Raw genomic sequence first — 17,797 nt, 5'->3', positions numbered from 1 at the left:
CCCCGGCCCTGCCCACTTTCTGTTCCCCTGAAACTCTTCAGCTATCAAACTGGAGAAGCTGGAATCTTTTGAGCTAAAAATGAACAAAACGCAAGCCCTTGTGGAGGATCAAATGCTTTATTCACCACTGGCTTAAGTGAGGGTAACTCCACTGAGTTATGGAAATGCATCCTCTCTGGCCAGCTGTGAATTTGGCACCAAGCGTCTATAAACGTGTCCAGAAAGTTTCTCTTCCCTTGCATCAGCTTCCTGTTCCCAGCCTTTCTTAGCTTTGCAAGATGTTCACTGCCTGTAAACTCTAAGCATGTTCTTTATCCATTAAAACTTTTACCCTTAGCTGCTTTTCCTCTCTGCGTTCTTCTGCATTCAGTGTGTTTGATGAATTGATAAGTCATCCTCTGATGCTACAGATTTCATTTTGCATGTAACGTTACTAGGAAGCACTCAACTACAGTTTTGACAGGCATAGTATCAATGAACAAATAACTTGCAAAGGAGTTGTTTTTGCTCCCTGCCATCAAATATTGTGTAGTTTTATTTTGTGCTGTTAAGCAGTTGCCATGTTCCACTCCGTAGGTGGCTGCATTTCAGTGGTGTGCAAAGTGAGGGTTTATATAATTCCAATATATACTCTGCATCCTTCGGATGGGGAAAGGCATTCTATAAATGTCAGACTGCTTCTCCTCCTCCTCCTCCTCACTAAGGTCAACCTCACGCCCATACCATTTTGTTAAGCCATGTGGACTTTGAGTGATACCAGCATTACATGGAACTCTTTCATTTTATTACTTCACTTATTTGTGAATTAGATGTGCAATTGTTTGTCCTTAATAGTCTTACTGCAGTGGGTATGGCTTATGTATAGAAAGCAGCCAACAGGCAAAACGTGCCAATAAAAAATTATACACACCAGACTGTTCTGCTTCTTGAGGATTTTCCACGTGTGTGGCTCTGAAACAAGGTACCTATTCCATTTGCATATTTGGAGCATGCTTTGATCCAACACCAGAATGTGCCTGTGTTCCACATGTGTGCCGTTGATGGGATTACGGGGTGTTTGCAACAATGGAGAGACAAGCAAATGCATTTTCCTTCTCAAAGTAATTCGTTTCCAGTCCAGCTTTGCCTTTTTTTTTCTCCAGCTGATTAAATTTATGTCCTCCTCCTCAGATTCCCCATATGCTTATTAAAAAGAAAAACAGACTGCATTATCATTAGATTCTGCACATTCCCATGAACTGGCTGTTCTTGAAAGGCAACGGGTTTGTGGAATATTTGTGTGGGGGGTCTAATTTGGTCATTGTGTCATCTAAGATGACACGTTTCCCTCCCAATTCTCAGGCCCAGTTCCCCCTGCCCAGAACAACATAGGTAAGGAAGTCTGTGGATTTTCTTTCTTGCTCCTGCCTGAGTAAAGTGCCACGATTCTTAAACATAAAGCTTTGTGTTGAGGGTCTGATCATCTTTAGCCTGCTTACAGAGCACAGGAAGCCTACTTGAATTAATCAGCCTTGATATGTTTAGCCTTGTCAAGCCAATTAACTCCCCAAGTCCAGTGCACTCTCTCTGCTCTAAAGTGTTGCTGATACTTTGTGACTTTAAATTTACTTTTACACGGTATTAGCCCAGAACTGTTCACCATGAGCCTTCTAATGCCAGCTAGTCTTCAAGCAGCTGCCCTATGAATGAAAAAAGATTCTAATGTGACAAGCAAGTGGCTAGTTATGGCTGTGTCTGTATTAACCTTACAAAGCAGGTGAACGTTGCCATCTCCCGTAATGTAGGAGGCGTAAATTGGTGCACTGAGCACTTTCGGAAATCTCTACTTTCTTATTGCTATAAAACCCTGGCAGGTACCAGAAACAAATGCAAAGCAGCACGGTAGTTTAAACCACTACCAGTGAAAATTCATGTCACCTACGTAAGACCCAAAGAAAGCCATGTTTTCTGCAGGTGGAGTGTGAGTGGTAAAATCCATCTCTCAATGAGGGAGCTGGGTGCAGAGCGGCTGTGCAGCCCTTCCGTTCTGGTACTCCTTCTCAGGGTCCCACTTGCCTCCACAAGGGCAGAGGTCATGTATTGGTATATAGGCTTGCCAATGCTGCAACCACCCACACACCCTCTTCTGTTTGTGGAGGCCCAGTGTGGGGCTTAAATGTACAAATGTTCACCACCTCGATGGATATTGCTCTGACTTCATTTCATCCCCTTTCTGAAGGGCTGGAAACTATTTTCTGTTGGGTAAAGACTAGCTGCAAAATCTAACATTTCTGATAAGTAGCCCAAGCCCTGCGTGGGCCCACGGCATACAATGACAAGTCTAGGTTTGGATAATTGTGGTGATATGGGCAGAATGTGATGGCCAGCTGATAGCATTCTGGGGTGTGTATGCTTATCTGTGATCCTCCTTAGCTCGGGCCTTTGCAATACACCACATCAAGGGCAAGCCAGCTTTCCACTTCTTTCAGGTTCATCTCGCTATGCCCCATGAATGAGAAACGCCCAGGTTCTTCCTTGTTTGGTGTGGTTTCTGAAGTGCGGTGGCGGTGAATGGTGGGCGGGCAGGGCGCAGCGCTTTGGCAATGGTTCCTGGCTAATGGGAAAGCTATTTATCTCTGCAAACTGGCGTGGCTCCTAAAAGAACCTACAGCAAATGGAAACCAGCCTTTAAGAGCCATCTGCTCTCTTTGCTTGTTTGCTTTTCAGTTTTCTTAATGCACCACTCGAGGGAGTGCATTAAAATGCACTTGTGCTGTGCAGTTCTAATGGATTCACAAGTCCTGTGTCATTTACTAGTGCAGCGGCTCTGCTCCTAATCAGTTTTGTTCCATGGATTTGCTGGCAGCAGCAGGAATGCTCACACTCAACATATAAGGCCTGGGCCAGCTCCCCCTGAACTTGATGAGAATTTATTTGGACCATGACTGCAGTGGCTGGCAGCAGGATTGGACTCTCCAGATGCTGAGCACCCTGAATTTCTAAGGAAGTTTTATGTAGTTTGGAGGCTCTTCGCACATGGCAGGACTGAGCTGCCAGAGCCTGCTTTTTCAAACCTTGCCTTTAATTTTGCACATGCAGATGTGGGGGTGTGCTTTATTTATGCCTTTCCCTAGCAACAACAAAAATGAGGGCTCAGTGGAAAAGATCCCATGAAGTATCCATTGATCCTGCTCCATCGAAGTCAGGCTCTATGTGCAGTGGAAAGGACCAGCTTGCTGCTGTGCTGGGTCCACTACAATCTTCCTCACAAACAGTTAACGTTTAAATCTTTAATTTCGGTGGCATCTTTGCACTCCTGACGCCATACCATGGGGGCACCATGGGCCTCCAATACACATCAACAACCTGAACTTAATGTAGCAGCTGCTAAACCTGGAGGCTTCTTGGCTGAGAACAGAGGTCCAGGAACACATCTGCAAAATAGATAGATACAAGCAGCTTTGCTCCAAGCCAAATAGCACAGCGTCCTAGCTAGCACACATCAATAACAGACTTCCTGCCGGATAGAAAAAATTCCTATCTAGTGGAGTATTAGGCATCCCATCTTTTTTGAACAGCAAGGGACAGCTGAATCTATCACTTCTTAAATAAATAATTTACCCTTTCTGCTAAGAACTGGTTTTATTTGTGTCTTTCACTGTATTCTAATTTCTTTTTCTTCTTTGTCTCTTAATCTGCAAGCAGTAAACTGTGACGTGTCAAAGAAAGCAGCATAGTTTTGTCAGTGGGCCATTCCAGCTTCAGAGCAAATGGTCTCCTTTATACAGACGATTCTGTGTCTGAAATGGCAATTATGCAATTATAAAGACTTTTTAAGAGGGAAAGAGACTGCTTGTTTTTTGTATTTGACTTAATTTCTACTATATTGATTCAGAGCAGCTATGCCAGAGGGCACAACATACTGGAAATTTTAATTTTAGACAAGTGGATCTAATTTTAAGCAGCCTCCTTACTGAGGTGTTGGAACAACACGGCAAAAATAAATAAATAAATCATTGTTTGAGGTGGGTTTTTTTGTTTTTTTTTTTACTGGTGGCAACTTGTCAACCTAGAAATTAAAACTAAAATTGTGTTGCAGTGGGAAAAGCAGTCCTCTTTCTGCCTGTGTATTCCAGCCTTGCTCAAATAAAACTCCTAGCCTGTTATCTCAGCCAAGTTGTTTCTGGCACCTGGGAAATGCTGTCTCATCCAGATGACACGGGGGTCATTCACAGGGTTTCTACAGCAATCCACCTTGGACAAGCAAAGACTCCACTGCTTAATTTCACCTTGATGGTTTTCAAAGAAATAACTCTATTGAATTGTCTCTAATGCATCAGAGCCATAGAGACTTGACTATTATTATTATTATTTATTATTTATTATTATTTTTAACAAAGTTAATTTCGCAGTCATTTCCATGGTTCATAAATCTAATTAAAAAAAAAAAACTAAAATGTGAAAATATAGAAAGCAAAGAATGGATAGAGGATAAGCTAAAACAATGTGGTTGATTGCGGGATTTGGACCTAAAAAAATAACCAATCGGATCTTTGTGCCCATGTGTTGTCCCATTGGCTTCAATGGTGTCCTGGACAGGTGCAGAGTTCTGCCCACCCAGACCAGATTTCGGAGTCAGGGCCCTAGTCCAAATAAGGACCTGGTCTTTGAAGATACTGAGTACTAGTCTCAGGACCATAAAAAACCTTCTGGAAAGGGACTGTCTTTTCCCCGTTGCCTAGCACAAGAGGGCATGATCCTGATTGGACCATTGGATGCTAGTGGAATACAAAAAAAAATACGGTAACGCCCATTGATATTCATTGTAGTTGCATCTATGCATCTGAGAGCAGAGGGCCTGATTCTGACCCTACTGAAGTTGGTGAACAACTCCCCTGACTGTCAATAGGATCAGGCTATGGTGTCTGGCTTTTCTTAAAGATCTTGATGCTGATGCTCAGGGTTGTTTATATAGGTTAGAGTAAAAGGAATATTACTGTCTAAACGTTTCTTTCTGCATTCTGGGAATCAGTTATGTGAGAGTCCTAGCCAAATGTTTATACCTTGTCTTAGCTTTTACCCTGTTGTGCTAATAGTGGATCATCAACATTAAATAAAAGCCTCATAATAATAATTCAAACAGCAACAATACTGAGCAGTTCTCATTCAAGGATCTCAAAGCACATTGCAGATATTAAGTCTCACCATGTCTCTGTGACATAAGTAAGGAATGTATAGCATTTACTTCGCTTGCCACTGAAATGCAGCCATTGGTTGGATGCAGTAGCTATTTAAGAACTCACAGCAACACCATCCAGCAGTCCCTCAGAAAGTAAGGAAGACCAGCATGTCTAACTGAAAACGCAAGGGGCATTTAGGGAGACAGTCCTAGTGTCCTTGCCCAGTTCTAATTCAAGTTACAATTAGATGCTAACGTCTGCTGTTACAAAAAGTGCCACGGGACCTTTAATGGCCCCAAGTGACCTCACTCCAAGGCTGTCTTCTCCTCTTCTGGAGCCTGACCTTATTAAACAAGAAACAGACCTAACAAGCTGCCTATGCAGAAGTACAAAACAAATGACATAATTCTTACTTCTAACCCTTGTCCGTCCCACCACATCTTTGTCTTGGTCCTTTTCTTTTCTTGTCTGATTTGGATTGTAAGCTTTTGGGGGCATGAACCGTTTCCTTTATTTCTGTAAAGCATCAGATATGCTCAGGGCACTACATCAATAATTAGGGAAGGGCCCCAAACCTTGAATCTGAAATTCATGCTCTCTGTACCCCAGATCCAGATGCTCCAGAACTTGGGTTTGAAATCCAGATCTGAATCCAAACCTTCCCAGATTTCATGGGTGTTAGTATTTAGCACATTACAGAGATTGGGTCTAGCTTCAAATTCTGATCCGAACCCAAACCTTGAGGTTTGTCTTGGCCCCATCTCTGCTAACGTTAATAGGAATGAACTGGATCGCTACTGCCTCGGATGGAAAACTGCCACCTGTCAAATTGCCAACTCCGTGGTGCTCCTTGGATGATTAGTGAATAATTCTATAGAGTGACAAATGCCAGAAGAATTATTGACTTTCAAACAAATTGTTAGATCAGTTAAACATCCAGCTAACAGTAACCCTTGTCTTTAAACAAGCCTATGAGTGATGCATGGCCAATAGGTATGGCATTACAAAGTTGCTGCTAACTATTTCTTATGCTTTTAGATTACTATCTCTGATGGAGCTACGCCATCAGTTGGGATGAAGCTGGCCAGTGGATCATGCCATCATGTGTTCCCAGCAGACCTTCCACCGAGAGACCCATTTGTTACGATGAACCGCCCAGCGAGTGCAGGAAGGCACCTGACTATCTGTGTAGCTTGTTGTCACTGACCATTGAGTACTTGGGCATGGAGTCTGTTGTTGTGGTGACAGAGTATGATTCGACTGGTGCCCCAGGTGAGGAGTGGGGACAGGACAGGCAGGAGAAAGATGAGCATGTGGAACGCTGTGGTGAAGAGATGATGGTGTCTGATAGCCAGGGTCTTGCAGGGGAGGGTGTTCCTGGCACTCTAGGGGGCCCCCAGAGGTAACAAGGAAGCCAAGGAAGCCAAGCTGAATCTTTGAGGTCAAAAACTATCTCAACAGGAAAGATTTCAGTCACCTAATAGCAATGCAGATGTGAATGAACGTTACATTTACCTATCTCTCCCTTATTCTCCAGTTACATCTCCACATTCTTCTCCTCGGTTGCCCCGGAGGCCGACAGTGGAATCAAATAAAGTTTCTATTACAGGTTTTCAGGTAAGGAAACATATATCCTATGTAATTTAACATTTAGCACAGACTCTGCATTTCTGTGATATGTGGCTTTCCTGAGTATAAACCAGTTACTACTTCTGCAGTCTTGTTGATTAAGGATGCTTTTAGCCTGTTGCTTTTGACACAATCTCTAATTCATGGAGGGGTCCTCTTTCAATAGAGTATTTTGCTAACTTTAAAGGAAATTCAGAATAGGGTGCAGCCAGAGGTCTTTGGGACTCCTGAATTTATTGTATAATCAGATGTCCCTCTCTTTCCCTCCTGACTGGAGTTGCTCCAGGCTGTACAGTTCCCTGCCTGCACTGTCCCCAGCAAGCCAGACTGCCTTGTGGTTGTGACTTGTCCAAGGGCTCTTCTGGGGCAGTCTGATCCCAGCTCTGAGTAGAACTCCTGAGTTCCTGGCTTCCAATCCTGTGCTTGGACCACTAGACCATACCACTCTGAACCAGGACACGCTGGCTTCTCTTCTGTGAATGTAGCAGCTAGTATGGGGATTGCAACTCATTTATGCATCATGAGTTTCTCTATGCAACTTGAACGTTGGGAGAATCCTGTGTACCTGCCCTAACTCCCCCAAACAAAGATTCTTCACAGTCTCTGTGTGTGTGTGTGTGTGTGGTTATATTCATGAAACTCGTGCAGTATTTATCACAGCCGACAGTACCACAGATTGGGGCATGTGATGAAGGGGGGCGGAGGGGAATGAGAGACTCTTTAGGAATCTGTATAAGGAGTTCTGTGATCTCTGACAACAGCAGCTGATTAAAAAGAGAGGTGGGCGGAATTAATACCTCCTGCCCATTCTTGCTTAATTATATATTTGAAAGGAAAATGCAGTTATGCTATTAACGCTCATCTTCTGGCAATAAATCTGTGCATGTTTTATACAATGGGTGGGAGGCATGTGGTCAGTTAGCTTAAAAAGAGACATCTTCCTAAGCAATATCTCATTCAAGGCTGGCACGGGGCCCTATCCCTTGTACCTGAAATAGCAAAGTGTAGTTATCAGTTCTGAAAAGCAATAACGCAGAATAATCAAATGCTCACTATACAAGATAACATGTTATGTTGCAAGGTGCTGATCACCCTGACGCTCCTAGTGAGGTCAATAAAGGCCTCCTCCAACCACACTGCAGTTAATGGGAGTTTTGCCATTGATGCTCATGGGAGCAGAGGCTTGGGCCTAAATAAATGAGTCAGCGCTTTGCATGGTTGTGCCTCGTGTGCTTTTCCAAAAAAAGGCATTTCATAGGAGGGTTCAGATTGGAGTGTTAACCCTTGAGGAATTGGTCATTACAAAGACCATGTCTACACTAGCGAGCTTACAGCTGTAGCTGCATTATGCTGATTGGAGAGAGTTCTCTTATTGACATAATAACACCACCTCCAGTGAGTGGCAGAAGCTCTCCCACCAGCATAGCTACCGCCAACATAATGCCGTCCACACTGGTGTTTCTGTTGGTGTAACTTACGTCGCTCAGGAGGGTGGGGGGGTTTTTTCACCCCCCTGAGCGATATAAGTTATATTGACAAAAGTGGTAGTGAGGACATGGTCTCAGTAACTGGTTTGAGTTCTTCATGGATAATTAACTCGTTGTTAATTATGGTAAAAAGACAGCAAAATGAGGGGCTTATTGGTGCTGGAAACAATGTTCAGAGGTGGGTGGATTTGATCTTCAGCCCAGTGCATGGGAAATGTGAATGTAAAAAAACACAGTCTGAAACAGTGAGCAGATATACTGCATTGCATGCCCAGAACCTGTCGTCTCTAACACAGAACAGGTAGTGAAAGTCTGCTGGACAGTGTGTTAGACGTAATAAAGGGATCTGGAAGTTAGTCACGAGCTGTTAGTTAAGGAGTAAACTTTCCACAGCTTACAAGGCCTGGTGCACTCAGATAGGTTTATAACCTGTTCATTTCAGCTACTGATCTTTATATGCCTATTTCATGTGAGTGGTTCTTATTGAGAATGATCACTTGAACGTCAGTAATTAGCCATGTGTAGAAATTCCCAATCTTGGCAAATGGCTGTCATTTATTGCTAATGAAATCAAACATTATAGTTACAATCTGAATGGATTTACATTACCTAACAAATACAGTAATCTGCAGAGTAAAAGATGACATTTATTGTCTAAAGAACATTACATCTGTGATTTAAGAGGCTGTTCCTCTTTCAGGATTGTATTTTTACCTCTCTAGGTTAATTGACTCTAATGGTGCTTTTGATGTCTCGAGCTTTTTTGGAGCTCTGTTTATGAATAATGCATTTCTTTTTCCTGTGCAAAAAAAAAAAAAAAATGCAAATAAATACATGATTGTTTTTGTTATGCCACTGGTTCATGTCAAACTTTTTTTTCCTCCTTTCATAGGACTGTGTGCAGCTTAATCAATATAAATTGAAAGATGAAATCGGAAAGGTGAATACTTTACAGTTTTGGCATACGAGCATTAGGCTGGGAGTTTCAGGGCGGACTATTTAATTTATTTTATCCTAAGCCAGCTCACACCTTCATAAGTATACTCCATTAAATGTCTTCACTCCTGCTACTTTATGCAATTACACCTGTTTTCAGTTGTGCTAAAAGGTTAATTTCTAGTCCAGTGAAACACAGCAGGTATAATTTCCCATGCAAAAGGGTGATCTGGCCCTATGCTTTTAACCTCTCTAACAGAGCTTTTTAATAGGTTGGTCGGCACCTGTGGTGATTCCCTGCTCAGGAATGTCCCCAAGATGGCTGCTGGTGTGTCAGGACTCTCAGGTGACCTCCCTGCATTGGAGCCTGAGGGGCTACAGCACTTGAAACCTGCTGTGTTTTTATTGCTAGTGGGCAGGTGGCGTGGAAATGTTCTGTGCCATGCTGAGTTCAAACTTGGGGGTTACCTTTTGGCTGTGCTGGAGCAGAGGGAGGAGCCCCACAGTCATTGTGAATCTGTGGGGCCTACAAAGGAGTCCAGAGAGTGACCTCATTTTCACCGATAGTGGGAGCCATGGTGGCTAATGTGTTTCTCTGACGGTCCCCAGTCAGTAACCTGTGGCTGCTGGTGTATTTTTCTAGGGCTCCTATGGGGTTGTGAAGCTCGCGTACAATGAAGATGACAACACCTACTATGTGAGTATTATTAGTAGAGGTTCTCTGGTGGAGTATAGTCTAGTGCTGGGTGCAGGGGCGGACCTGCCTCACCTCCAGCTTCTGGATGGAGTCGTGAGCGTTCCAGCCTGCTCTCTAGCTCCCTGATCTGACACCCACCTTTTTAGCTTTTCTGCGCTGCGCACCAGATCTAATAGCATGCACCAACCAAACAGCAAGGCCAGAGGCTGCTGCCTCCCTTGTTTGGCAGGCAGAAATCCTGCAGCTTAGAGACTCTCCCTGCTCTCCTCACCCAGCTGCAGAAGCCAGGGATGTGGAAGAAGATGCATCAGCTTGCCTTGGAGGGGAGAGAATGTGTTGCTTAGCTAGCTGATGAGGTGTGGGAGGAGCGTTTCTCAGCTGGCCCAGGGGCACCAAGCAGGAGCAAGACCTGCCTGAAGGTCATGCTGCCCTGGTAGAGTCAAGATCTTAGGTGGGTGAACCTGGTGGCGAGACCAGAAGGGGGCTGAGAACCTGGGGGAAGGGGGAGAGAAGGTTCTGGGATGTGGGGAGAGAAGAGACTGGGAGACACAAGAGAGGGAAAGATATGCCCCTCAGGTATTTAGGGGTATCATGGGGGAGCTGCCCCTGAAGATGCTGTATGTGAGCAGAACAATGTCTCCCCAGTGCTTCTGAAGATGGATCAAAAACACTTCTTTGTCCTATGAGGTTTGCGCTCTCTTCTCATCCCCTACACCAGGCCCATTTGGCTTTGCACAAAGATCCAGCGTCTGCCCCCAAAAGCGAGGTTTCAACCTAGACATGTGAGTTCTTTGCAATAGCAGTGACAGAATCTATTTACATATTAATTGTATTGCAGGCAATGAAAGTTCTTTCCAAAAAGAAGCTCATGAGACAAGCAGGGTTTCCACGTAAGTGACAAATGGCTGTCTGGTGTGTGGAGAACTAATGAGATCTACGGCTGAGCAGCAGAGATGGTGGGGTGGGGGAAACATACAGCCCCACGGTCTCTGACAGCAGAATTATCATATATGTATGAGGCAGATATCCTGGTTGGAAAGTGCTTTGTGGCAGTGCTGAATTTTGTGTATATTGATGTTGGAGGTTTGGGGCGAGGGCTGGAGAGATGGAGGGAAGGTTGATTTGAGGGTTAGGGCACTGGACTGGGAACCAGAAGATCTCGGCTCTGTTCCTGGCTCAGACAGACCTCCTGTGTGACTTTGGACAAGTCACTTAGTTGTGCTGTGTCTAGCTAATGATCCAACCAGTAGACCAAATTTGGTGATGTATGCTGGTCACACGTCACCTGAGCCATGTTGCACACACGCTAAGAAGAAGTGTCAGTCTCTGGGCGAAATTCCACTCTGATGGCATAAATGTAAAGACTCAACAGACAAAATAAATAAATTCTTGCCTGCAAAAATTGGGGAGTTGGGAATTTTGATCATCTGCATTTTGTGCTATTCTTCAGATAGTATCTCAGACACTATTGAAATTAAATGAAGATATTTGTCTTGGTAAGGTCATCAGTGACCATGCGTATTAAGCAATGATTTGGCTTTTCTCTCTTTCAAATGATCTCTGTTAGTGTATTTTGCGGTGCACTCGGTTTATTCAAATACATGCATCATGGCATGCTCCTGAGAGGTGCCCAACACCTGCAATGCCCAGAGAAGTCAGGGGGAGAGGGGAAAACTTTGCACCCCTGAAGATCAGGCCTTTTATCCTGTGACTGTTGGTGAGGTGCAACCTTGGCTCAGCCACATGTATCAGCTGTCAGTTTCTATTACTTGTCTTGTGCTACCTGCCTCCTGTATCTTTACCATTTTAAACAGGCCGCCCACCTCCTCGAGGTGCCAAAGCCACATCTGAAGGCTGTTTGGAACCAAAAGGGCCTATTGAGCAGGTGCACCAAGAGATCGCCATCTTGAAAAAGCTGGACCATCCTAATGTAGTGAAACTGGTGGAGGTGAGAGTGGCTGAAATGTTAACTTGCAATTACAATATTAGGGTGTGCAGGGGCCTGGAGGCGTTCAGTGCAGAATACGGGTGTTCCTTGCTGGCAGGACGTTTGTCATCCGGAAAGCCATTCCTATATTGATCTGTCCAGTGTGGTTGAAGGGCCATCTTTAAAATAAATAAGTAGTAAATAATAACTAAAATCTTCAGGGCATTCAGGCGTTTAGCTTGACTCAAGCAATGCCTGTTTGTAGATGGGGTGGGATCTGAGTTACTACAGAAAATTCTTTCCTGAGTATCTGGCTGGTGAATCTTGCCCACATGCTTAGGGTTTAGCTGATCACCATATTTGGAGTCGGGAAGGAATTTTCCTCCAGGGAAGATTGGAAGAGGCCCTGGAGGTTTTTCGCCTTCCTCTGTAGCATGGGGCACGGGTCACTTGCTGGAGGATTCTCTGCTCCTTGAAGTCTTTAAACCACGATTTGAGGACTTCAATAGCTCAGACATAGGTGCGGTTTTTCGCAGGAGTGGGTGGGTGAGATTCTGTGGCCTGCGTTGTGCAGGAGGTCGGACTAGATGATCATAATGGTCCCTTCTGACCTTAATATCTGTGAATTTACATGGAGGGATGCATGTGCAATTAGTTTTCTGTGGGCTTCAGTAACCTGTTTTGTGGACATTCACGCTGGATTTGCAATCCAGTCATGCTTGGACACTGGGAATAAAAGGATCTCTGTGTTGCAAGGCACTCCGTATGCATCAGTCTGAAAGAGAAATGGTAACCTAGGAGCATCTCTATTTACCAGTCAAGATGAAATCGTGGGTCTGGTTCCTATATCTCAGAATCAGATGCTTGTTTTCCTCCATTTTAAAATGGTGATTTTTGGAAGAATGTTGGTTTTTGTGACTGACTGCAAAAACAATTGGATTTTGGGGGGAAATGTAAAAGCTCAAGTCCATTTTGGGGATGAGGGGAGTGGTGTTTCCAGGGATTCTGTGCGAGAGACCACGTACGCTCTAAGTGATTGTTTTGTTGTTGCTGTAGGAAGGCAGTAAAAAGTGTAATTTCTCCTCGTCTGCATCAAGTGCCTTAAATCCCAGCCCCATTCTATAATCCTGGATCAGCCCCTGTACAAAGGCCCTGAAGCTTCAAGGTGCTGCATACCTCCTGTGTAGTGCTGAGCATCCTGAACTCATTAACTTCAGGGGGAGCTGAGTGTGCTGAGGATCTTTCAGGATGGGGCTCAAAGAGAGAATCATTTTTATTCATACCTATATCTATTTCAGCAAAGGAGTCTGTTTGATTTGGTCCCTGCACTCAGCAGTGGAAGGAAATCTGCAGGCTCTGTGTACAGAACCTGCAGATAGCACAATTTGATTGTAATGCTGAGGGAGTGTAAATGGTGCTCTAAAGCCATATGCCCAATTATGTCTCTGGGGTTTTTCATTCTGAGTTGAGGAGTAATCCATCCGCTCCAATTTGCTCTTTCAGCATCTACTGTGGAATCACAGTATGCACTATCCCCTTGGATGTTTTCTAATTCCCCTTCTGGTTCTTTTAATGCTTTATCCTTTAAAGATTAATTATGAAAAGTTTGAGTAATGCCAATGATAGATTCCTCATTCGTCTCCTAGGAAACATATTGGCTTTAATGAAACTGACCATGCAAAAAGTATCAAGATCTATGAATATGCATATTCAAATTTGATGGTTTACAAGTGAGATAAAATGTTTAAACATACCAGAAATATTATTTCCTTTGTGTTACAGCTACATTTTTTCCCCCACTCTTATCTTTTCCCTTGAGGGAAGGAACTAGTGAGATTAGCAAAGCAAAAATGTCTGTTTTAAATTAAGATGTTGGGAACTGGAATTCCTAAAGGGAAATGGCTTTGAGAAAAGTGCCAGTTCTCAAACTGGAGCTGCTGACCTGATATGGGCGCATCAGGGGTGTAGGTTTAAAACATAATTAAACTGGTATCAACCAGACAAAACACATTTTGCTTTATTTCTCCATGAATCCACATATACAACTTAAGTATTTAACTTGTGCGTGCGTGCTTGTGTGTGTGTGTAAAAACTTAAAATCTATCTATCCGACAAACATACACATACAGAGGGATGAACTGGCTGATGTCCATACCATAGTTCTCTTCTGAGTCATATGCCATGTACTGCTTACAACTGATGGAGTAATTCTCCCTGACATCAAATGTTAGAGGCCTGCGCTTTTAGAGCAAGAGTGTCTGAGTTCTGTCCCTGATGTTGTCAAGAAGTTCTGAGTGACCAGGGTGTGCACTATTGGGACAACCATGAAACCCTAGGTGGACGTAGATTTATTTTGTGTGTTTGCACGCGTGTGTGTGTGTGTAAATAAAACCTTAGCTATACATTTTGCGCCTAAATTATCTGATACTAAATTATATTTATTCTTACTATTTTCTGATGGGTGATATGGACCTGTGGAAATATAGAATGCTTTTTATCCATGTGCAATCACTTTATTATCCTTCTAACTTGTGTTGACAGGTGCTAGATGACCCCAGCGAGGACCATCTGTACATGGGTAAACAAGTCACTCTTCCCTTCTGCCCACTGTGCATGCCACATGACAGCAACAGTATTTGGATGCAATCTCTGTTTGCGTGGATCAAACTTTTGGATGACTGTATAAAATATTTCCCATGGTCTGCGCGGAGGGACTGAGGCAGTGAGTTATGCCAGCAAAGTAGCTGATCACTATGGAGATTCCTTTTATGCTGCTTAAAGTAATAGAATAGGGCTTACAGCAGTGAGAATTTTCATGGCACGGGTATATCAGAGGAACAGGACCCCTTTAATTAAGGAGACATGCGGGATCCAACGTCTGGGCTCAGAAAGAGATAAAACAGCCTATACTGTAGCTTACCCGGTCAGCCTATACTTAGCAGTGCACTAGGTTATAATTAGATATCTGGGAGCACTTTGCAGAGCCAGGTGCCCAGCTGTAACCTGTAATGCTCTTAACTGCTATCCTCCTGTCACCTCACCCGAGTGCTGCTTAAGCTGTCCTTTTGAAAGAGGGACTGTCTTATCTGCATTCTCTCCCCAAATGTTGAAAACCCTGCCCTTCCCACTGAGGTTAAAGAGGAGCAGAGTCCAATAATAACTTTATTTCCATAGCTATCCTGCCAAGTGAGGTTTGCAAAGTGTTGTCCTTACATTGTCTTACCTCTCCCAACCCCATTTTACAGCTAGAGAAACTGAGGCACAGGGGAGGAGTAAATCATAGAGTTTAAGGCCAGAAGGGACCATGAGATCATCTAATCAGACCTCCTGCACGTCAGAGGCCACCAACACCTCCCAGCACGCACACTCTAAACCCAATGACCAAAATATTACAGCCTACAGGAAACTAAATTATCACATGTCACAGGAAAAGAATAGGAGGAACTGAGTTGTATGAGCTCCCTGCAGTGGCAGGGAATTGATTAAGTGAGAGATCCCCAGATGATCCTGGCACATGACCTGCACCCCCATGCTGCAGAGAATGGCAGTGACTTTGGGGGTGTTTTGCCTATCTGACCTGAGGGACAACTGCCTCTCAACCACACATACGGCGATCAGTTAGACCTGCGCGTGTGAACAAGAACCAGCCGGCCAAGCACCCGAGAGAGAGAATGCTTGATACCCCCTCAGAGCACTCACCCACCCTCTCCCATCTCCAGCTTTAGCCATCTCAGATGCTTCAGAGGGAAGAGACAAAGGGGGGAGGGGGGAAATAGGAAATAAATGGGGGATAAAAATCCCTTTCTGATCCCTGCAGGTGACTGGCTGAAGCCCTGAAACATGAGATATTAGGAACATAAGACACAAACTGGATCCAAGCCCTGCTCCCTACCGTCACAAGCAATCCTGTCATACAATCCCACTCATAAGCTTGTCCAGCTCTCTTAAATCTAGCTAAGTTATTTGATCCCACAACTCCTATTGGGAGGCTGTTCCAGAACCTCACTCTTCTGATGGTTAGAAACCTTCTAATTTCCAGCCTGAATTTGTTCCTTTGGTCTTGTGCCAATTTATGCCCCTTTGGTCTTGTGCCAACATCATCCTTTTTCTTAAAGTGACTTACCCAAGAGCATACAAGTCCGGGTCGTGCAAGGAATAGCAATGTAGGGCTTGCCATATTTGCTCAGACCAATGATCCCATTTGTTTGGTACCCTGTCTCTGAAAGTGGCCAGTACCAGACTCACATACTAATGTATTCCATATCTTTCCAGATTCAGACTCTCCCTGCACTAGCTGGACATCTATTGATTTGAATCAAAGGTGCAATAGAAGTAAATTAAAATGTGATGTAAACTAGGTATTCATTATGGACACCTCTTCCTGCAGCTTCATTCTACCGTAATCCTATCTGGGATTAAACTGAAGAGTGGTGTTATCTGTTAGTTATAGCAGGGTGTCAACAGTCTGACCTGGATTTAATACAGGGCTCTGCCACTAACTCACTGTGTGACTTTGGGCCAGTCACTTAACTTTTCTGTGCCTCAGTTATCCCAGCTATAAAATGGGGTAGAACTTACCTACCTAAACAATAAATGTTTGCACACCATGCTGAGACTCTGGGTTGAAAATACTATGGAAATGCAACATTTCCTTGTTGTCAGATGGGCAGGGAGGGGGAGTTTCCTCCTCATACCCTAACTTTAGCTCCTTCCAGAGCTGTTGAAGTTGGCTCCTGGTGGGAGTTGTAGATTTTTTTTTTTTTTTTTTTTTTTAGGCAGTAGTGGCTGTAAAGAGCAAACTACTCGCAGGGATCTGGAGATTCATGTCAGCAAAGCCTTTAAGAGCTCACTGATTTGCACACCCTCTACCTTTTGTCCGTGTCTCCCTAGAATTGTTTAGCAGTTTGTTCCCTAAAATAGACCAGTTTAAGGGAACTAATCAGCCTTGAGAATGTTCCCTGAATACACGTTGCTTAATATTGCTCAAAACTACACTTAACAATTGAGAATTTCAATACAAATACCCATCTGCAATACCAAAGGGGATGAACTGCCAAAGGCCAAGACAATGACCAATTAAGACCAATGTTCCAATCATTGCTCTTGCCAATATGCCTTTTTAAAATCATCATCAGAGTTCATTAGCATATTGGTCTCCTTGTGAATCTGCCTTATTTCTATTAATTTAATCTACCCCCTGAGGGCCAAGTTTCCCAGTGCTAACAGCTGTTGTGCCTGAAAAACACATGTTAACGAAGGGGCACGTTTGCCATCCTTTCTCATGCTATGCTCAGGGCCTGAATGTGTATCTGTGAACGTGCAAATAAGTGACTATATTCACTTCTCCGTTTTGTACAAGTCATGTGTGTGTTCCACATTCAGCTTAGGTGCAAAAATGTTATTTACTTGGTTTAAAAATATAACATCACAGAAGGTGTAAGTTGTGCATTAGTTAACAGAGGAACTAAGGGTTTCTCTATGCTGCAGCTGGGAGCAAACAGGTCGACACACTTGTGCTAGTGTGTTAAAAATAGCTGTTTGGATGTTCCAGCCCCGGTGAAGGTTTGGGTGAGCCACCGGTTCCAAGCGTGGGTGGCTAGTCTGAGCCCATGCTGGTGCTGCAATATCCACACTGCTATTTTTAGTGTGCTAGGGTGAATCCTGCTAGGACAAATAAGTCTCCCCAGGCTGGGAGGCTCATCTCAGCTGCGATATAGATAGACCCTTGCTGGCTCCTTCCCAGCTTTTCTTGAAGAAATAAGTAGTTTGTTTAAGCTAAATCCATAAACATTTTGTGTGTGGGGGAAACTTTTTACCTGGTTCCTGGTGAAACCTTTCTGATGGTGTGTATTTTGCACTGTACCTTACTTAACTGATGATGGAGCACTGTATTCGGGTCAAAGAGCTGAAGTGTCCTTAGACCCTAGTTCTGCATTCTCTGCACACTCAAAACTTGGGTATG

The 17,797-nt window shown here is 43.9% G+C and overlaps 1 protein-coding gene across 2 annotated transcripts in view; it reads left to right on the top strand.

The window, feature by feature from the left end:
• CAMKK2 (calcium/calmodulin dependent protein kinase kinase 2) overlaps positions 1 to 17,797 on the top strand; it is a 46,477-nt gene that overhangs the window by 9,330 nt on the left and 19,350 nt on the right. For both annotated transcript variants that reach the window (XM_077835054.1, XM_077835053.1), the window contains exons 2-8: positions 6,198 to 6,431; positions 6,697 to 6,776; positions 9,168 to 9,215; positions 9,855 to 9,908; positions 10,747 to 10,798; positions 11,723 to 11,856; positions 14,377 to 14,413. In XM_077835054.1, the coding sequence (XP_077691180.1) occupies positions 6,254 to 6,431; positions 6,697 to 6,776; positions 9,168 to 9,215; positions 9,855 to 9,908; positions 10,747 to 10,798; positions 11,723 to 11,856; positions 14,377 to 14,413 (583 nt within the window). In that variant the 5' untranslated portion in view covers positions 6,198 to 6,253. The remainder of the gene's footprint in view (positions 1 to 6,197; positions 6,432 to 6,696; positions 6,777 to 9,167; positions 9,216 to 9,854; positions 9,909 to 10,746; positions 10,799 to 11,722; positions 11,857 to 14,376; positions 14,414 to 17,797) is intronic.

The sequence above is a fragment of the Eretmochelys imbricata genome, chromosome 15, assembly GCF_965152235.1.
Source record: "Eretmochelys imbricata isolate rEreImb1 chromosome 15, rEreImb1.hap1, whole genome shotgun sequence".
NCBI classification, from domain to species: domain Eukaryota; kingdom Metazoa; phylum Chordata; order Testudines; family Cheloniidae; genus Eretmochelys; species Eretmochelys imbricata.
This window is presented reverse-complemented; position numbering and strand designations above follow the sequence as displayed.